At 46.2% G+C, this 18,452-nt stretch overlaps 1 protein-coding gene across 1 annotated transcript in view; it reads left to right on the top strand.

Moving 5' to 3' along the window:
* Positions 1 to 371: 371 nt before the first annotated feature.
* The window catches only part of LOC141058068 (bromodomain adjacent to zinc finger domain protein 1A-like), a gene marked incomplete at its 5' end in the record, with an annotated part of 39,679 nt that continues 21,598 nt past the window's right edge, over positions 372 to 18,452 (top strand). The window contains 3 exons of the mRNA XM_073554229.1: positions 372 to 532; positions 990 to 1,129; positions 1,538 to 1,686. Coding sequence (XP_073410330.1) covers positions 372 to 532; positions 990 to 1,129; positions 1,538 to 1,686 — 450 coding nt within the window. The remainder of the gene's footprint in view (positions 533 to 989; positions 1,130 to 1,537; positions 1,687 to 18,452) is intronic.

Below are 18,452 nucleotides of genomic sequence, written 5' to 3'. Positions count from 1 at the left end.
CAGCTGCAAGACATACAGCCGCGTGGACTCGAAAATATTATTCGAGCACACCGAAGACACTCAGCACATGAGCATGTTCTGTTAACTCCTTCGCTCATCACTACTAGCTACACTTGCACCTGAGAGAACCGGATTAGAAGGTCTCGTACCGATTTGGCTTTTCCAGCACTTGCTATTTATTTTAATGGAATTAAATAAAGCGCTAGATTTTATTATGCACCCGAAGAGCCGTGCCATTTTCAATTTCTGCAAATATATAAAGTGTATCCTATATATACTATACATAATTCTTCACTATACTATAGTTTTCTGATGTATTCTCATAGTAACATGCAGCTATACGGTAGATTGCTTTGGTTTATTTTTTGTAGACAGTCCAACTGCAACACATATTAAACAGGTCAGGGGGAGACTGGGGAAAGCACAAGATCCTGCACAGATCCCTGCAAAAAAGCAGCTCGAACACAGACTGTGTGAGCTCCTCCTAGACATCGAAGAGCGGATTTACCAGGGCACACTTGGATCTATTAAGGTATGCTTGAAGACAAATGCTGAGAAAAACATTTAGTTTTCTTTTATTAAAAAGAATTGACCTGTTTGTACACTAAAATATCATCTCACATAAAATATAGCATCTGAAGTAGTTACTGCTTCATCCAAGCTCCAGGTAATTGTTTGTTTTTACTTCATTAGCAGAACTCATAGGTATGTAAAGCATCATGTGAGTGTATGGAAAAACTAAACCAGTTTTTTAGGTCGCTCCATTGGGGGGAAAAATTTGTGTTTTGTAAAAAAAAAAAAAAAATAGGGCCCTCAAGGCCTAAAGGTGGGGAACGCATCGAGCTCCTCAGCTTGCCATAAATGATACTGTAACACTCAGGGACCATATTAAAGTCAATTCAGCAAGTTTCAGGTTGGCCAGTTTCTTATGGTGGTGCAGTAACATCCATCTGTTTTTTTTTCCCCCTTTCCTCATCTCTTCGTTCCAGGTACCTGACAGGCAGACATGGAGGTCGGCTCTTGAAAACTGCTCGTATGACCTTTTGGATAATGAAACAAAAGAAAATGGGGATATGAAACTGGAGGATATGGAAATAGAAAATGACATGAATCAAAACAACAAGGACAGGTTTGGAGACCTCTAGGGAAATTAAACGCTAGTAAAGTTTTCTTCCTTAGTCGCCCACCTGATGGTTCACCCCTTCCTGGGGATGCTGCTCCGGTGATGAGCTGACAGCTAGGATCAAGCTGTAGTGATGTGAGACCCTCGTTGATATCTGCACATGGATCATGCGTACCCAGTTGCATCAAGTAATCCAGAACAAGAGTGACTTTTGGCAGTGACTCTGTTTTGGCTAATATTAGTGGTTAGAGTATGTACCTGAACTTTGTAAAATTTAATTCTATTTTGCTTGACAACTTGGACCAGTGACCCCCACTAAGAAGGACTTCAGGAGGCAGGAGCATTGGCTTCGTCCACGACTGTGCGCACACAATGGTGTATTGGTTCAATAGTAAGTCTAATGTTTTCCTGCAGGCTTCAAACTTTGAAAACTGAAAGCCAAAGTGGCACATCCTCTAGTACCAGCACTCCTCACCCAGCAATGAATTCTGTACATTACCTGGCACAATCATTACTGCAGATAGAGCAAGGAGTGGAACGCAGATACCTAAAGGCTCCCCTGGGTAAGCTGGCAGAGACTGTTATTGTGTCTGGTGGTGAAGTATCTTCTTTTATAGGGCAAATTTAATCATTAACTTGTTTGCAAGGATCTAAGAGTTTCACCCCCTCACGATAGGGATATTTTACATTTGTGCCCTTTAAATTTTTTTTTTCTCCCCTTCTAAGAGCCATAAGCTTTTTATATTTCCATACACATAGATTTTTGCAGGACAGGTTGTACGTTTGAATGTCACCATTCATTTTATCATGTGATGTATTCAAAAAACAGGAAAGAAATTGCAAAAAATGCTCAATTCCACAATTGTTTTTAGGGATTTTGTTTTTACAGCATTGGTTATATGGTAAGTAATGACCGAGCAATATGATTCTTCAAGTCAGTATGGTTACAGTGATACAAAACATGTATAGTGTTTTGGTTTTTTTTTATCTTGTAGGGGAAAAAAAAAATTGCCATTTTCCCAGATACATAACATTTTCAGTTTCCAATTTATGGCGCTGTGTGAGGGCTTGTTGTTTTTTTTTTTTTGTTTGTGTTTTTTTTTTTTTTTTTGTTCCCTGAGCTGATGTTTTTATTATTACTAGTCTGGGCTAAATACAATGTTTTTATTGCCTCTTATTCGCAAAGCACTATTTGAAAAGGTTACAGTTTGCTAAAGCGCACATTGATTGATCTAAAGAGAAGTGGTGCAAAATTCTATGGACTGATTAGAGCAAGATTATTCTTTTTGGGTCTAAAAGGCCGTAGACCGTTTTGAGATTCAAGCCGCAGTACACTGCGAACACTAAAACATGGAGGTGCAAGCATATTGGTTTTGGGATGTCTCTCATACTATGGAGTTGGGCTCATTTATCGCATAGCAGGCACCATGGACCAGTTTTGTTGAGGTAGCTTTTGAAGGAGGGCTAAATTAACCCTTCACGCTTGACCAAGTGATTTCCAAATTAATCCATGGGGCGTTGCTAGCAACTGGGAATGACCAGATGGAGACGGGGGTCTCTGTATGGGATGATCAAGGCAGATCACTAAGCCCGTTTATTTTGTCACCTCTTTTATAGTATTTTGCTTAATTATGCAAAGTACATAGCTACCAATAACATTGTCGTAATACATTTACTTTATAAGTCAATAGTATTGCAAGAAAATCGGAATATGTCCCTAGCTGCGTGACGTAGAAAATAGAATAATAGCACATTCTTCAGGGTCTCATAACTTGTAAAAGCTGGAACAGTCTGGTTTCATAACAACCGTGAACTTTCATCTAGTTAAGTTACAAAATTTAACTCGTAAACGACAAAATGGCGTCACAAGCACAAAAATGGAGTCTGGAGAACAAGATGTCGCATACATCTGAATACTGTACTTCACAATTCCCCCTAGATAAATTTTCTTTACTAATATGCAGTATCAGAGGTGCTATTCCAAGCCATAAGCTCGAGGGGTACTGGTCTTCACATGGCTGATGCCGTGTTATCAGTCATGTCTGTTGCGGCGCACCCATCCCCCCTGTATGCTGCAATTTATGAATAACAATTTTTGATGACGGTGGTGGAGATCTTTTGAAGGTAGCAATGCGCTTGGCTTCAACATCTTCAAGTAACCTTTTGAGATCGGTGCAGAGAAGAGCTGGGGCGACGACGCCTTTGGTATCATCATTAGCTGTTCTAGTGCAGAATTTCCTAATACATACAGAAATACACAAAAGAACAAGTTTTAGTATCACATATGCAACAAGGATACAGGCATCAATGTATAACAAGCTTTGTAAGATCCCAGCTATCCAGCCCCCAATTCCCTTAAACCAATTGGCTGGATTGAGAAAGGAGAAGGTGTCTGACCACCAACTGTCCTTACTATGATCATTGTCTTTATTATATTGATCTGAGTCTTTGAATGTCTTCTAACTTTAACTTCTACCAATAATAATAATATGGAAAATGCGAAAAACCAAAATATTATGCCCCCTTTATTTGCTATTGGCTTGCTGGGTGATGAGGAGAACTTGATAGGGACCGTCATACAAGGGTTCTAGTCCGTACTTTCTGACATGCCTTTTCACGACTACAAAATCACCAGGCTTCAAGTTATGACAGGTGTCGGTTTCTGCCGGATCTGGAAGAGAAGAAACTAGAGCATGGGTGTTAGCAAGATTTTTACTAAGCTGAATAACATATTGAACTGCACGGTTAGTTTCTTCTGATAACTGCTAAGGCTGGAAATTTGCAACTGGGGGCCTAGCACCAAACAATATCTCATATGGGGACAGGCCATGTTTTGTGATAGGGGTAGTACGAATGTGGTATAGTACAATGGGTTGGAGCTCTGGCCATGGAGCCGTAGTCTGCATCATTTTGATCAATTGTCCCTTCAGTGTGCCGTTCAGCCTCTCAACTTTCCCACTGGATTGTGGGTGGAACGGAGTATGGAGAGCTACAGTGGATCCAAGCATTGTCAGAACTTCTTGGTACACATGAGAAGAAAAGGCCGGACCTTGATCACTTTCAACAACTTCTGGAACCCTGTACCTGCATATGACTTCCATCACCAGTTTCTTCGCTGTGGTTTTTGCAGTCATGTTGGTAACAGGGAATGCTTCTGGCCAACCGGAGAACATGTCAGCAACAACCAAACAGTATTCATACCTTCCAGACTTAGGTAACGTGATATGGTCCATTTGCAGCCTTTGGAAAGGATAGTCGGGCTTAGCAAGATGCTTCGGGGGTACACGTTGAAGTTGACCGGGATTGCAAGTCTGACAAATATTACAGGCACGGTTGAGCGCTGTCAAAACTGTGGAAATTTCTGGGGCCCAGTAGAATTTTTGCACCAGTGCGAGGGCCTGATTTTTTCCTCTACGTGTAGGCCCATGTGGCAATAGCAGGGTACATCCGCTTAGGGAGACACACGAGTTGGTCCTTTTTCCAGAGACCATTATCCATACGTGCCCCATCAGTCTTCCATTGCTTCACCTCTTCCTTTGTAGACATTCTCTGCACCGTCATTAAGCGGTCTCGCGGAGTCCAACAGAAAACTTCAGTCTGTTGTAGATCATCAGGTTCTTGAAGGGTCAATGCTTCTTGTAACTGTTTACGCTGAGAGCATGTGGTCACCGTAGTTGGTATGGTTGGTTCAACGGGTGAAAGCGGCGGCTTTCGCTTGCATATCCGCAAATGCGTTGCCAACAGTCTGTGGACTGTTCCTAGGACCATGCGCCTTAACTTTGATAATGGCCACCTGAGTAGGTAATTTGATTGAGTCCATGTGGGTTTTAACAGCTTCAGCATTTGTCACTGGGGTTCCGGCAGTAGTAGTAAACCCTCGATTGGCCCAGAGAGCCCCAAAATCGTGATCAATACCAAATGCATACCGCGAGTCAGTGTATATATTAGCCCGCCTGTTCTTGGCCAAAGTACATGCAGTAGACAGAGCCTGGAGTTCTGCTGCTTGTGCTGACTGTGAGGGCGGGAGTGCAGCTGCGTGCACTACAGTGTCCTCTGTGGTAACAGCATATCCCGTGTGGCATCTACCAAACTCGTCAGCATATCTTGAACCATCCGTGTATAACACCAGAACAGGATTTGGAAGTGGATTCTCACTGACATTTGGTGGAGTAGCTGTTTCTTCAGTCAGAAGTTGGGAACAATCATGTTGGAGGTAATCCTTATCACTGCCATCTTTCCTTATAATTCATTATACCGTCTTTTAAGGCATTGTAAAGGGGTTGCATTATGCGGGATGCATCCGGTATCCACTGACAACAATAAATACATAGTCCAAGAAAACGCTGGAGTTCAGCTTCATCTTTTGGGAAAGAAGGGAGCTGATAGCTATTTTTCTTTCTTCTGTGAGGTGTCTGACACCCTGAAGGAGACTGTGACCCAAAAATATCACTTGACCAAGGCAGAACTGAAATTTCGTGGCTGAAACCCGACAGTTCAGTGCTGCCAGATGCTTGAGGAGACTAACAGTGGCAGCAATGGCTTCCTGCTCCGTCCGTGCACACAACAAAAGATCATCCACATACTGAAGCGGCTAACCTGGGGGTGATTTAACTGCCAGGGCAAGAGACACTCGCTCATGTTTTTTTGAAAAACTGGTTGGGACGGTTTTGGGCCCTTGTGGCATAACTGTCCATATCAACGGTCGCCCCCGATAAGTGAATGCAAACAGAAACTGGCAATCTTGGTGTAACATAATGCTAAAGAAGGCATTGGCAAGGTCGATGACTGTAAACCAAGCAGCATCCTGGGGTATTTGGGACAAGAGTATGTGGATTAGGCACCACTGGAGTTTCCAGAACAGTAGCTGCATTAACTGCCTGTAGATCTTGTACTAGCCGATACACAGAGGGTTGGCCAGGTGGGGTCTATTTCTTAACGGGAAACAAGGGCGTATTACATAGAGAAACACAGGGTACCAGAGCACCGTTATCAAGTAACTTTTGTATTTGTTCCTGCAGGCCCTGCTCCTGATCATGTTTCAAAGGATATTGATGGACTTTGGGAAAAGGGGCACCAGGTTTATGAAACACTTTTTACTGGTTCTACAGGCATTTTCTCTATATCATTTGGCCCTTTTGACCAAAGTTTAGATGGTATCTCTGAGAGGTATGGGGTGAGTCGTTGATCCTCAGGCAATATTGGGGGTGTATCTGGGCCTTTCAGGGCCATCATAACTGTGAGAAAGGGAATGCATTATACAAATTTCCTCACTGTCTTCATCTACATAGGGGTTATGTAACATAAGAACCATCTGACCATCATCTTGGAATTGTATTCTGGAGCGGAACTGTGATAATAAATCTGCCCCCAGTAAATTTACTGGACATGTGGGAGAGATTACGAACTGAGCAGTAACCTCGGGGAAGGGTCCCACAGGGATGGGTTTTGTAAGAGTATGTTTATTGGGTCTGCCATCTACTCCGATTAAAACAGCGGGGGTATGACAATCTGTCTGAAAGTGACCGAGTCGGCCACAGCGCCAGCATTGCAGACGAGAATTGGCACGGCGGATCTGGGGAGTAAGGTTCCCAGTCATAGGATTGGGAGAGATATTGGAGTAGGGAGCTGAGTTTGCTGTGTGCCACTGGTAAGGAAGACCTATGTGCCTGCAGCTGCAGTGGGGGATGCTGGGACAGCTGCGGCTGCTGGCTTATTTTTCTGTTTCCCTGCTGATACAGAGCGAGCTAGATTCTTCTGAAAACTTTACTACTTTTAATGCATAATCCGGAGTGGAATTCTCGACATCAGGTCTAACAGACATTATCGCATCTTGCAATTCAAGTTTAAGGCCGGACATCAAAGCTGCCACAAAAAGGTGTGTGTGGGCTTTATTATACAGTGAAAATCCCAGATCATTAAATACTACCATAAGACGCCCATAGAACTTCTCGGCAGTCTCCCCCTTGTCCTGTGTGACATCTGTGAGAGAGGTAGCTTGGTCCGCTAGTCTATCTTGTGCCCAAACCTCCAAACCTTTTAAAGCATTGCAGAAATCAACACCACTCATAGGTTCCCCCATCGAGGTTCACAGAATACATTATGCCACCCTCAATAATTGGAAAATACTTCGAGTAAAAGCTGGGGAGGGGTATGTGTAATAGATCTCTTCGGGGAGTGGAATAAATCTCTCAATTTGCTGCCATTTGCCTGTAGAAGGCCATGGGGGGGGGGGGGGGGTCTCTGGATCGGGTAATTGATTGCAAAGGGTGTCTATTTGGGATGGGGTGAAGGGTGTATACTTTGGCCTGTCAAGAGTAGTTTCCACATTATCTTCAAATTCGGATATTACTGACTCGGGGGCAGGCGGAGGTGGCGGCAGTAAAGGCACAAGAGGCGTCTGCTGCGGAAGCGGGGCAGGAGGCTGTTACAGTTAGAGATTGTATTGCCTGATGGGCCGTTAGGCTTCTGTCGAGGACAAATTGGACCTCCTCCAATTTTATGGGGTTTTCCTGTATACACTGCTCTATTGCTGATACTATGACCATGGCGGCAGCCTTCCTGGGATATTGAAAGTTACCGGCAGAGATTAATGGAATGGCCACTGTACGTTGAGGCATCGTACTGGGGGGGACAGAGGAGGCATACAGGATTGTGTTCTGAACAGCCTCAGTAAGCAATTGTTGGGACCTAGGAATGTTGGTAGGGTCATATCGTGGTCCCACTGCATGTATTACATATTAACATGGCAGCTGTCCTGCTCTGGTTGCTACAACCTATCCTGTTTCTACCTGGCCATACGTTTGTATAGACGAATCAGATTTTTCCTGTATTATGGGTCCGCCTTTCTGTGAAATTTTTGCGGCCAGTCCTCCAGCATGGCGGAGTTGATTATTCGCGGCATTTACTATGGCCCCAACGTGTTGCTTCGTGAGATCCCCTGTCTCTATCCTAAAGAGCACATCTTGACGGTGGGGTCCAGGAATAACATCGGAATACATTTCCTGGAAATCTATCTCCTCTGTGTATGGCTTGGTGGGTGGATACTCATAACCACTAGCAATACTAGACATAGTAGGGACTGAGGCTGGCGGCGGTGGCTGATAATAGGTACCGTCAGTGTTTAACAAGGGAAAGGTGGGGGCTACGGGCTACGATTCCCGGTCTCCTTGTTCCGCAATTGTAACAGACCTCTCTCCACTGAGGATTAGTAACTCCGCGTACGGCACAAATCCACCCAGCAGATCATAGGGTGGTGGCGCACTGAGTTTTGGTAGTCCAGGATATATTGGTGCCCTGGGGTTAAGGGGCACAGAGCTTACAGTCGGGAGGAGAAGCTTGATTTCCTGGGGAGGGACCTTATCATCTAGCAGGGAGACCTCTTGTTTCAAATCATCACTTTTAACTGTTTGTCTGCCTGACACATTAGTCTCAATCTCGGTTCCTTCTTAATCACTTTCTCATACCACAGTCACTTACTTGTACCACAAAACATCCAGTCCTTGCCATAATAGACAATTTTTACTTTCAACATAGCAGTAACAGAAACAATCAGAATTCACTTCCTCTGTTCTTCCTAACACCTTCGTCACACAATGTGCCAAGCCACGAAATTCTTCTTTTTTTTTTTCCCCACAGATTCTCACCTTTAGAGCTAAATATCCTTACTTCAGTTGTGCACAGTACTGGAGTGGCCGTTCAGTCTGTTCCACAGGGTCAGTCTCCCTCTGGGATACCCAAAATTCAACGCTGTACTCAGTGAAAGGAGGAGGGCGTCTCAGACTATCCCTCCGGACACCTCTGGTTATATATATCTATATATACCAGAGTTACGTATCCTACCCAATCTTCGATCACTTCACCACGCCTGACTCTAACAGTGATCAGGATTTCAGGATATTTTGACTGTAAAGAGAGTCACAATCACTGGTCAATCCGGGGTGTCCGTCCCTTATGAGGTACTGTTCGAACACTGGGCCCCCAACGGGACTGCACCTCTATATGATACCACCCAAGAAACACCCCACCATCAAGGACAAACCTCAGATCCTCCTTGCAGCAACAAGCACAGGAAAACCACACCAACTGTCAGTCTGAACAGTATAACTGCCAACTTACCGTGGTTGTCGTGGGGGATGATCAGTCCCAATTTTCCAGCACCTGTGTCCGGTCCAAGGGTCCTTTTGTCTTGTTGTCCTCCGGGGGCAGAGGCGTCCCTATTCGGGAGCCCCCACGTTGGGCAGCCAAACTGTTGAAGTAGCTTTTGAAGGAGGGCTAAATTAACCCTTCACGGTTGACCAAGTGATTTCCAAATTAATCCACGGGGCGTTGCTAGCAACTGGGAATGACCAGACGGAGACGGGGGTCTCTGTATTGGAGGATCAAGGCAGATCACTAAGCCCGTTTATTTTGTCACCTCTTTTTATAGTATTTTACTTAATTATGCAAAGTACATAGCTACCAATAACATCATCGTAATACATTTACTTTATAATCCAATCGTATTTCAAGGAAATTGGAATATGTCCCTAGCTGCGTGACGTAGAAAATAGAACAATAGCACATTCTTGAGGGTCTCATATCTTGTAAAAGCTGGAACAGTCTGGATTCATAACAACCGTGAACTTTCATCTAGTTAAGTTACAAAATTTAACTCGTAAGCAACAAAATGGCGTCGCAAGCACAAAAATGAGAGTCTGGAGAACAAGATGTCCCGTACATCTGAATACTGTACTTCACAGTTTGAATATATCAGAGTACTGGAAGAGGTCATGATGCCTTAGCTGAAAAAGAAATGCCCTTGAAATGGGTGTTTCAGTAGGACAACGACACCAAACACACCAGCAAGCGGGCAACATCCTGGTTACAGAGTAACAAGATTGATCTTATGAAGTGGCCAGACCTCAATCTGTTTTGAGAATTTGGGGAGTGGCATCAAAAATGCTGTTTTTAATACAAATTCTAGGAATGCGAAGAGGTTTTTGGTTACTCACCGTAAAATCCCTTTCTCAGAACCTTCATTGGGAAACACAGGCGACCATGGGTGTATGTTGCTATTACTAGGAGGCTGACACTAGGCAGAAAAAATAGCTCATCCTCAACAGGGCACATCCACTGACTGTCAGGGAACCAATCAGTTGGTGAGAAAGCAGTAGGAGAAGCACTAAGAATTCATACTTAAACATCAACACATAACGGAACCTAGCATGTAAATTAAACTAGGGTGGGAGCTATGTCCCCAAAATGAAGGCTCAGAGAAAGATTTTATGCTGAGTATCCAAAATGCTCTTTTCTATATCAATTCATTGGGGGAAACAGGTAAACATGGGATGTCCCAGAGCAGTCCTAAGGGTAGGAAACATGCCCACATCAGGTCCGATGACAGACAATTGCCTCATGAAGAACCTTCCTGCCCAGACTTGCATCAGCCAAAGCATGGATATGCACCCTGTAGAATTTGTAAAAGGTATAGACTGGGGACCAGATGGTGGTCTTGCAGAGCTGTGTCGCAGAGGCCTGGTGACAAATGGCCCAGGAGGCCCCACGGTGGGGGTAGATATCCCCATCGGGAGTGAAGACTCAATCTATCCTTGACTCAATATGGCTCCAGTATGGCAGAGCGAATCCAACGAGCAATGGTGGCCCTATAGGTGAGGAGCCCTCAGCAATCACGATCAGGGATGACAAACAGAACGCCTGAACGATGCTGTTCAAGTATAGGCACAGAGCCCTAATAGGTTCCAACTTGTGGAGGTACCGGTCCAGAGAATGGGATGGAGATGGATAGAAGAACAATGTCCTCATAAAGGTGCAAGGGAGACTCCACCTTGGGAAGAAAGGATGACACCAGTCTGAGAACCATCTTGTCATGAAAGACAAGGAAAGAAGAGTGGCACGAGAGAGCTACCAGTTCCAAAACTTACCTGAAATGATTGTGACAAGGAAGGAAACCTTCCAGTAAAGAAAGGAGGTGGCGATATGTCGAAATGGATTTGAAGGTAGAACGATCAAGACTAGGATAATGTGCAACTCCATGTAGGAAGGTCTTGACCTTGGCCCGGAAGACCTGGCCCTTAAGGGAGCTAGGGGCTAATCCAGACTCCATGCTGGACTGAGAAAAAAAGCCAGGAGAGACTGAAGGGAAAAATACATGGGCCCCACCAGTTTGGTTTTGCACCAGCATAATAAAGCCTTCTATGTATGTTGGTATATGGAGGAGGAGGAGGATGAGTTTTCTTGCCTTGATCATGGTCTGAATGACCTGAGTCGAGAACTGCATTCCTCAGGACTGCAGCTTCAACAGCCATGCCATTAAATTGAGAGACTGTGAATCCTCGTGGAAGAGAAGTCCCTGAGCGAGCAGGTTTGGGCCATCCAGCAGTTTCCATGGAGCATCTGTGAGGTTGACCACCTTTTGTGCACCAGGCCCTTCTTGGTCATTCCAGGGCCACAAGGATGACTGATACTCCCTTCGCTTTGATCTTCTTGGCGTGTCTGGGTATCAAGGCAAGAGGTGGAAATAGATACAAAAGGTCAAACTGGGACTGCTTTGCTCCTTGCTCTGCCCTAATGGTTGATGTATGCCATGGCATTGTTGGATTGAATGCGTACTGGGTGACCTGCTAGCAGGTCCTGCTCGTTAAGGAGAGGTATGTCTCTGAGCTCTTGAATGTTGTTGGGGAGAGAGGACTCCATAATGTCCCATCAGCCTTTAACTGTCTGTCGTGTAATACTGCCCCCCCCCCCCCTCCTCCCATCCGAGAAGACTATCGCACGTCACGACAATTTGCAAGTGTAGTGGGAAGAATTATCTTCCATGCCAAATGGAAGTAGAGAGATCCCACCAGGATAGACACTGTCTTACGTGGGTAGGAGGATGGGCTGATCCAGGGAGGGGATTCTCTTGTTCCAGGCTGACTAGAGCAAACTAAAGCGTGTATATGAAACTGCGCAAAGAGAACTGCTTCCATGGTGGCAATCATCTTGCCCAGGACTTTCACTCGGAGCTGAAGATGAGAGGGTGAGAAGCACCTGAGGGAGTGAATTCCAAGCGTGAGAGCCAAGACCTTTTTTTCGAGAAGGTAGACTCTTGCGCTTGCGGTGTCAAACTGCATACTGATGGAGACTAGGCGTTGAGCTGAGATCAGAGACTATTTCGCCATGTTGATGAGCCAGTCTATGTAAGTATAAAGAGTGATATGGAGACTCTTGCAGCATTCGGGGTAGGTAGGAGCCTTGATCAGAATGTCGTGTAGATATGGGATGACCAGAATCCATTTCGTACAATTGCCATGAAATTGATAACTCTAGGCACCGAGACGAAGCCGAAGGGAAGGGTTGTGAATTGGTAGTGGGAAGCCTGGACAGTGAATCGGGGGAGTCTATGATGAGGAGCTCATATTGTGATGTGAAGATGGGCATATTGGATGTCCATTGAGCAGAGGAATTCCGGATTTTACCCTTCGCCACGACAGCACCCACTGGAGGTATCGGATCCGCCCCATTTGGAACAGGAAACCCTACAGGAAAGATAAAAGGGGCGGTCCGCCTTTCCTCCTCAGTTTTGGTTTCCTGTTCCAAACGGAGCCACGATATCCTTCAGGAAAAGATTACCTGGGCCAGGCATGCCGCCTGTGCAGTCTCCTTGGGAACGGCAGGGGCTGCGGTCCAGAGGCAGCGTCGGGGGAGATTCCGTTAGACGGCTCCCCCCTCGTCTGGTGAGCGAAGGGTGATGACGGGGTCCGGGGATGGCCGCCCCGTCTCACCCAGGAGAGCGCCGGCAGGCACCGGGACACACCGCTGCTGGGAGCGGTAAGAGCGCCAGTGGCGCAGAAGAAGAAAAAAAAAAAAAGGGGGAGTATGGAGGTCTCCTTTTGGATGGAGGCGGCGGTGGCGGTGCATGGAGAAGGGGACCGCGTGGAGAGCGGGGCCGCGCGGTAGCCGGCCGGCGCACAGTCTCCTGACACCCCCCCCCCCCCCCCCCCGGAAGTAATGGTTGAACTTCCGGGGCGGGATGGCTGAGAGAGCGTCGGGCGCTCGGTGATCCCTGGGAGGAGGAGCCACTACCGGGGGGACGGCAGAAGAAAAAAAAAAAAAAGGCAGGTTATTTAAACAGCGGCGCAGCTGAGCGGCAATGCAGCAATGTCGTCCCCAACGTAAGCACACGCTCCAGCGGGGGATTCTGCAGGAGGTAGCTCCACCAGGGACCGCAACACCGGCCGCAGGAATGAGGCAGGAGAATCAAGGCCTAGGACGTCTCGGCCATCTGATCCGGTAATATAAGGCTTCACTGGGTGAGTGTGCAAAGTATATACTCTGCCTACTAAGCTGACCTCTCCTACCCCCCCCCCCCGCCTTGGTGTCCCCTTCTAGACCAAGAAAGAGGATAAATCCAAGCATAAAGAATGTGCGCTATGCTCGGAACCTCTCCCTGACTCCTACCCTAAGAAGCTCTGTAAACAGTGCACCAAAGAGACAAAGCAAGGGTCCGCGTTGTCGACAAAGGACATTAGAGCTATAATCAGGGAGGAGATACAGGCTATTAACCGCGCCAAAACTCCCTCAGAGACTGGCAGCAAGAAGCAGTTAACCCTTAGCTCAGAGTCAGAAGAAGAAGGGGGGTTAGTCTCTGACTCCTCACTAACATCCTCGTCATCATCAGACATGGAGGGACAGTCATGTTTCCCCCTAGATAGTGTGGACAACCTAGTCAAGTCGGTGAGAAGCACTATGGGGTGTGAGGAACCAAGGGGTGCCCAAACCGCACAGGACATAATGTTTGCGGGATTGGCTGAAAAGAAAAGGAGAGCATTCCCGGTAATACCGGCAATTAAGGCCCTAATAAAGAGGGAATGGGAAAAAAATGACCAAAGAAGTTTTCTCCCATCAGCCTCAAAAAGAAAGTATCCTTTCAGTGATGAGGAACTATTAAAATGGACCAAAGTGCCAAAAGTGGATGCCGTTATATCCTCTACTTCGAGACAATCGGCTATTCCAGTAGAGGACACAGGCTTGTTGGCAGACCCGTTAGACCGCAAGGCGGAATCATCATTGAAGAGGTCTTGGGAGTCTACCACGGGTATATTTAAGCCAGCGGTAGCCACCACATGCACCACAAGATCCATGCTCGTGTGGTTGGACCAGCTGGATCAACAAATCGAGCAAAAGGTGTCCAGAGAAAAATTAAGGGCCGCTATCCCATTGATAAGGGGGGCAGCTGCCTTTATGGCTGATGCGTCGGCAGACACTCTACGGCTGGCAGCAAGATCAGCAGCTCTAGTGAACAACGCCAGAAGGGCGTTGTGGATGAAGAGCTGGAAGGGGGACGCGCAATCAAAGGCTAAGATCTGTGCAACCCCGTGTGAGGGTGAGTTTCTCTTCGGGAAAGCCCTAGACGAGATACTCGCCAAAGGAAAGGAAGAAGGCGTTCCCTGACTCTTCTATCCCTTTCTATAGGAGAACCTTTAAGAGGCGACCGTTTGGAAGAAGGAGGCAAACGGAAAGACCAAATAGATGGGCCACAAAAGAAGAGAAACAAAAGGGTACCATGTTCAGGGGTCCAACGTTCCGAAGGGAAAATAGAAATTAAAAAATCAGACCCACCTGTAGGGGGTAGATTACGGTTCTTTTATTCAAAATGGGAACAAATATCCTCAAACCCATGGATCTTGAGTATTATTAAAGAAGGAATGAAGATAGAATTCCTTCAAAATCCTTATGATTTCTTTGTCCTAACCCGCCTTAACTCTGACCCAACAAAAGGCCCTCGAAGAAGAGATTCGGAGCCTACAATGCAAAGGGGTTTTAGTAGAGGTCCCAGAGGGACAGGAAGGTAGAGGCTTCTACTCTCCCTTATTTTTAATTTCCAAACCAGATGGTACATTTAGAACAATTATTAATTTAAGGAAGCTTAATACGTTTATTAAAAATTATAAGTTTAAGATGGAATCAATCAGATCCACCATAAAGCTTCTCTTTCCAAATTGTGTGATGGCGGGGATTGACTTAAAAGATGCTTATTATCATCTTCCTATCCATAATAGATACCAAAAATATCTAAGGGTCGCAGTGGTATTCGATGGCAAGGTCCGTCATTTTCAATACACAGCCATGCCTTTCGGCCTCTCAACAGCACCAAGAATCTTCACCAAGGTGATGGCTGAGGTGATGGCCTATGTTCGTCAAAAAGATACTTTAATCGTACCTTACTTAGACGACTTCCTAATAATCGGGAACTCAGATACCCAATGTACCGAAAGAGTGGCTGATGCAATCTCGTCTTTACAGGACCTAGGCTGGATCATCAATATACAGAAGTCCAGGCTCGTTCCGCAATCCCTCCAGATGTTTTTGGGGTTCCAATTGAACTCCATAACCCAGAAATGTCTACTTCCGCAGGTAAAGATTGCACTAACAAAAGAAAAAGTAGAGGCAGCCATAGATAGACCACGCATGTCTCTGAGAGGGGCAATGTCGCTATTGGGGTCGCTAGATTCCTGTGCCCCTGCAGTCCGGTGGGCCCATTATCTTGTCCGCACACTCCAGCATCAGATCCTCCAGGAGGAGAGGCGACATGGTGGTCACCTCGAGAGCAAGATAACTCTAACGCAGGAGGTCTTGACTTCTCTGGAATGGTGGTTAGAGGATGACCATCTATCCTCGGGAATCCCATGGGTCATAGTACCATCTAGTATACTAACCACCGACGCTAGCCCCCAAGGCTGGGGAGCCCATATGGGGAATAGCTTTTGTCAAGGAAGATGGAATAGAGAGGAAAGAGAATACTCGTCTAATTTAAAAGAACTGACAGCAGTATACTATGCTCTACATTATTTCCTTCCACAGCTCCAACAGAAACATGTCAGGATCCTGTCGGACAACACCACCACAGTGGCCTACATAAACAGACAAGGAGGTACTCGATCAGAGACTCTGATGTCTTCTGCGGCAAGAATCTTAGACTTAGCCGAAAGCAATTTGTTGTCCCTCTCAGCTCTTCATATCAGAGGAGAGGACAATCAAGAAGCAGATTTCTTAAGCCGACACACACTTCGGCAAGGAGAGTGGTGCCTCAATCACCAGATCTTTCAGAACATAGTGGCTCTATGGGGGCATCCTCAAGTGGACCTCTTTGCCACAAGGGAAAACAGACAAACAAAGACCTTTGCTTCCCTGTCTCCAGCAGATCACCCAGACATACTGGATGCCCTCCAGGCCCCATGGAGATTCAAGCTGGCATACGCCTTCCCTCCATTGATTCTCCTGCCACAAGTGATTCAGAAAATCAGAGAGGAAAAGGCGAGAGTAATCCTGATAGCACCATTCTGGCCCAAGAGACCGTGGTTCTCGTGGCTACGAATTATGTCAGTGACAGATCCTTGGGTTCTCCCCTCAAACCCCAACCTACTCTCCCAAGGCCCTTTTTTCCACCCTCAAGTGGACAACTTACACTTGACGGCGTGGAACTTGAAAGGCACCTATTAAGATCAAGAGGGTTTTCGCAATCCTTAATTACTACGCTCCTGCAGAGCAGGAAGCAGTCCACAACCCAAATTTATAAAAGAATATGGAAGAAATTCCTAGAGTTTCATACAGCATCTCATACAGCAGAAGTCCCAATAGTCCCTATCTTAGAGTTCCTACAAAAGGGGAAGGAATTGGGCTTGTCAGTAAACACACTGAAAGTATAGGTGTCTGCGTTGGGGGCGCTGTATGGCCATAATATAGCAGGGAATAAGTGGATATCACGATTCATTACGGCATGTGAAAGAATAACTCCGGTTCACATACCCACAATCCCTACATGGGACTTAAACTTGGTGTTAGACGCCCTTACAGAAGAACCTTTTGAACCGATAGATACGATATCCCTTAAATATTTATCATTTAAGACGGGCCTCTTGGTAGCACTGACATCAGCTAGGAGAGTGGGTGATATCCAGGCCCTGTCCATAGATCCACCCTTTTTGCAGGTATATCGGGATAGATTAATATTAAAGCCAGACCCCTCATACCTGCCTAAGGTATCAACAAGGCACCATAGGTCTCAGGAGATACTCCTCCCAACCTTCTTTGAAGATCCCTCCACTCCGGAAGAACAGAAATTCCACACTTTGGACGTCAGAAGAACAGTCCTAAAGTATATTGAAAGGTCCGAGAGCTGGAGGCAGTGTAGGGCTCTCTTCATTTCTTTTCAGGGCCGTAAAAAAGGGTATGGAGTCACAAAGAGCACCATTTCCCGATGGATCAGGGATGCCATTTGTTTAGCCTACTCTGCAAAATTGAAGAACCTCCGGGAAACATCAGAGCACATTCCACCAGAGCAATGGCGGCTTCCTGGGCGGAAAGGGGAGACGTTCCAATTGAAACCATATGTAAGGCGGCAATTTGGTCATCCCCTTCTACCTTCTATAGACACTATAGACTTGATCTTTCGTCTACCTCTGACCTAAGCTTTGGCAGGACTGTCCTTGGCACGGTGGTCCCACCCAGGTGATGGTCTCTGGAATCTCTCCAGTGGGTGCTGTCGTGGCGAAGGGTAAAAAGCCGGATTACTTACCGGTAATGCTCTTTTAATGAGTCCACGACAGCACCCGCTCACTTCCCTCCCTGCTACAAAATATCAATGTTAAAAGTATATCTGCTAAAGTTGGATAAGTAAAGATATAAGTACAAGACATTGCCTAATCCTTGGCGGTCCTCCTGGTACTCTGAAATGCAAAACTGAGGAGGAAAGGCGGACCGCCCCTTTTATCTTTCCTGTAGGGTTTCCTGTTCCAAATGGGGCGGATCCGATACCTCCAGTGGGTGCTGTCGTGGACTCATTAAAAGAGCATTACCGGTAAGTAATCCGGCTTTTTCCTGAAATGGCTCCTTTTGGGGGATAAGATTAGAAGACTTGATAGCGAGGGAGGGAAGAAAATTCTATTTTGTAGCCGTTGTAGACTATATCTCCCTGACCCAGGCATCATCCACTAGAGATCCTCGCTTTCCAGAAGAGACGACTGTCTCCCACCCTGAGAGGTTTCCCAGGTTGGGACGGCCCATCATGCAGATGAAAACCTTTTGCATGTGGAGCGTGCTGATTAGGATTGATGGCCGCGCTTGCAGGCCTGGAGAGGGTCTGCTTAAAAGACTGTTTTCCCTTCACCCATGACAGCACACCTGAGAGGGATCTGCCAGGACAGGAACTTACTGAAATACAAACGGCGGTACCCCCCCCCCCCCCCTTCAGTTGGGTTCCTATCCTGGATGGGAATCCCGTACTGATGGTGGCGGTGCCAGTCATGGAAGAAAGGTCCCAGGCCCGTCCCGGCGCGGGAAGAGCAGGTCG

Source organism: Dendrobates tinctorius, unplaced genomic scaffold (genome assembly GCF_039654945.1).
Source record: "Dendrobates tinctorius isolate UK_male_01 unplaced genomic scaffold, ASM3965494v1 ptg000208l, whole genome shotgun sequence".
NCBI classification, from domain to species: Eukaryota; Metazoa; Chordata; class Amphibia; order Anura; family Dendrobatidae; genus Dendrobates; species Dendrobates tinctorius.
This window is presented reverse-complemented; position numbering and strand designations above follow the sequence as displayed.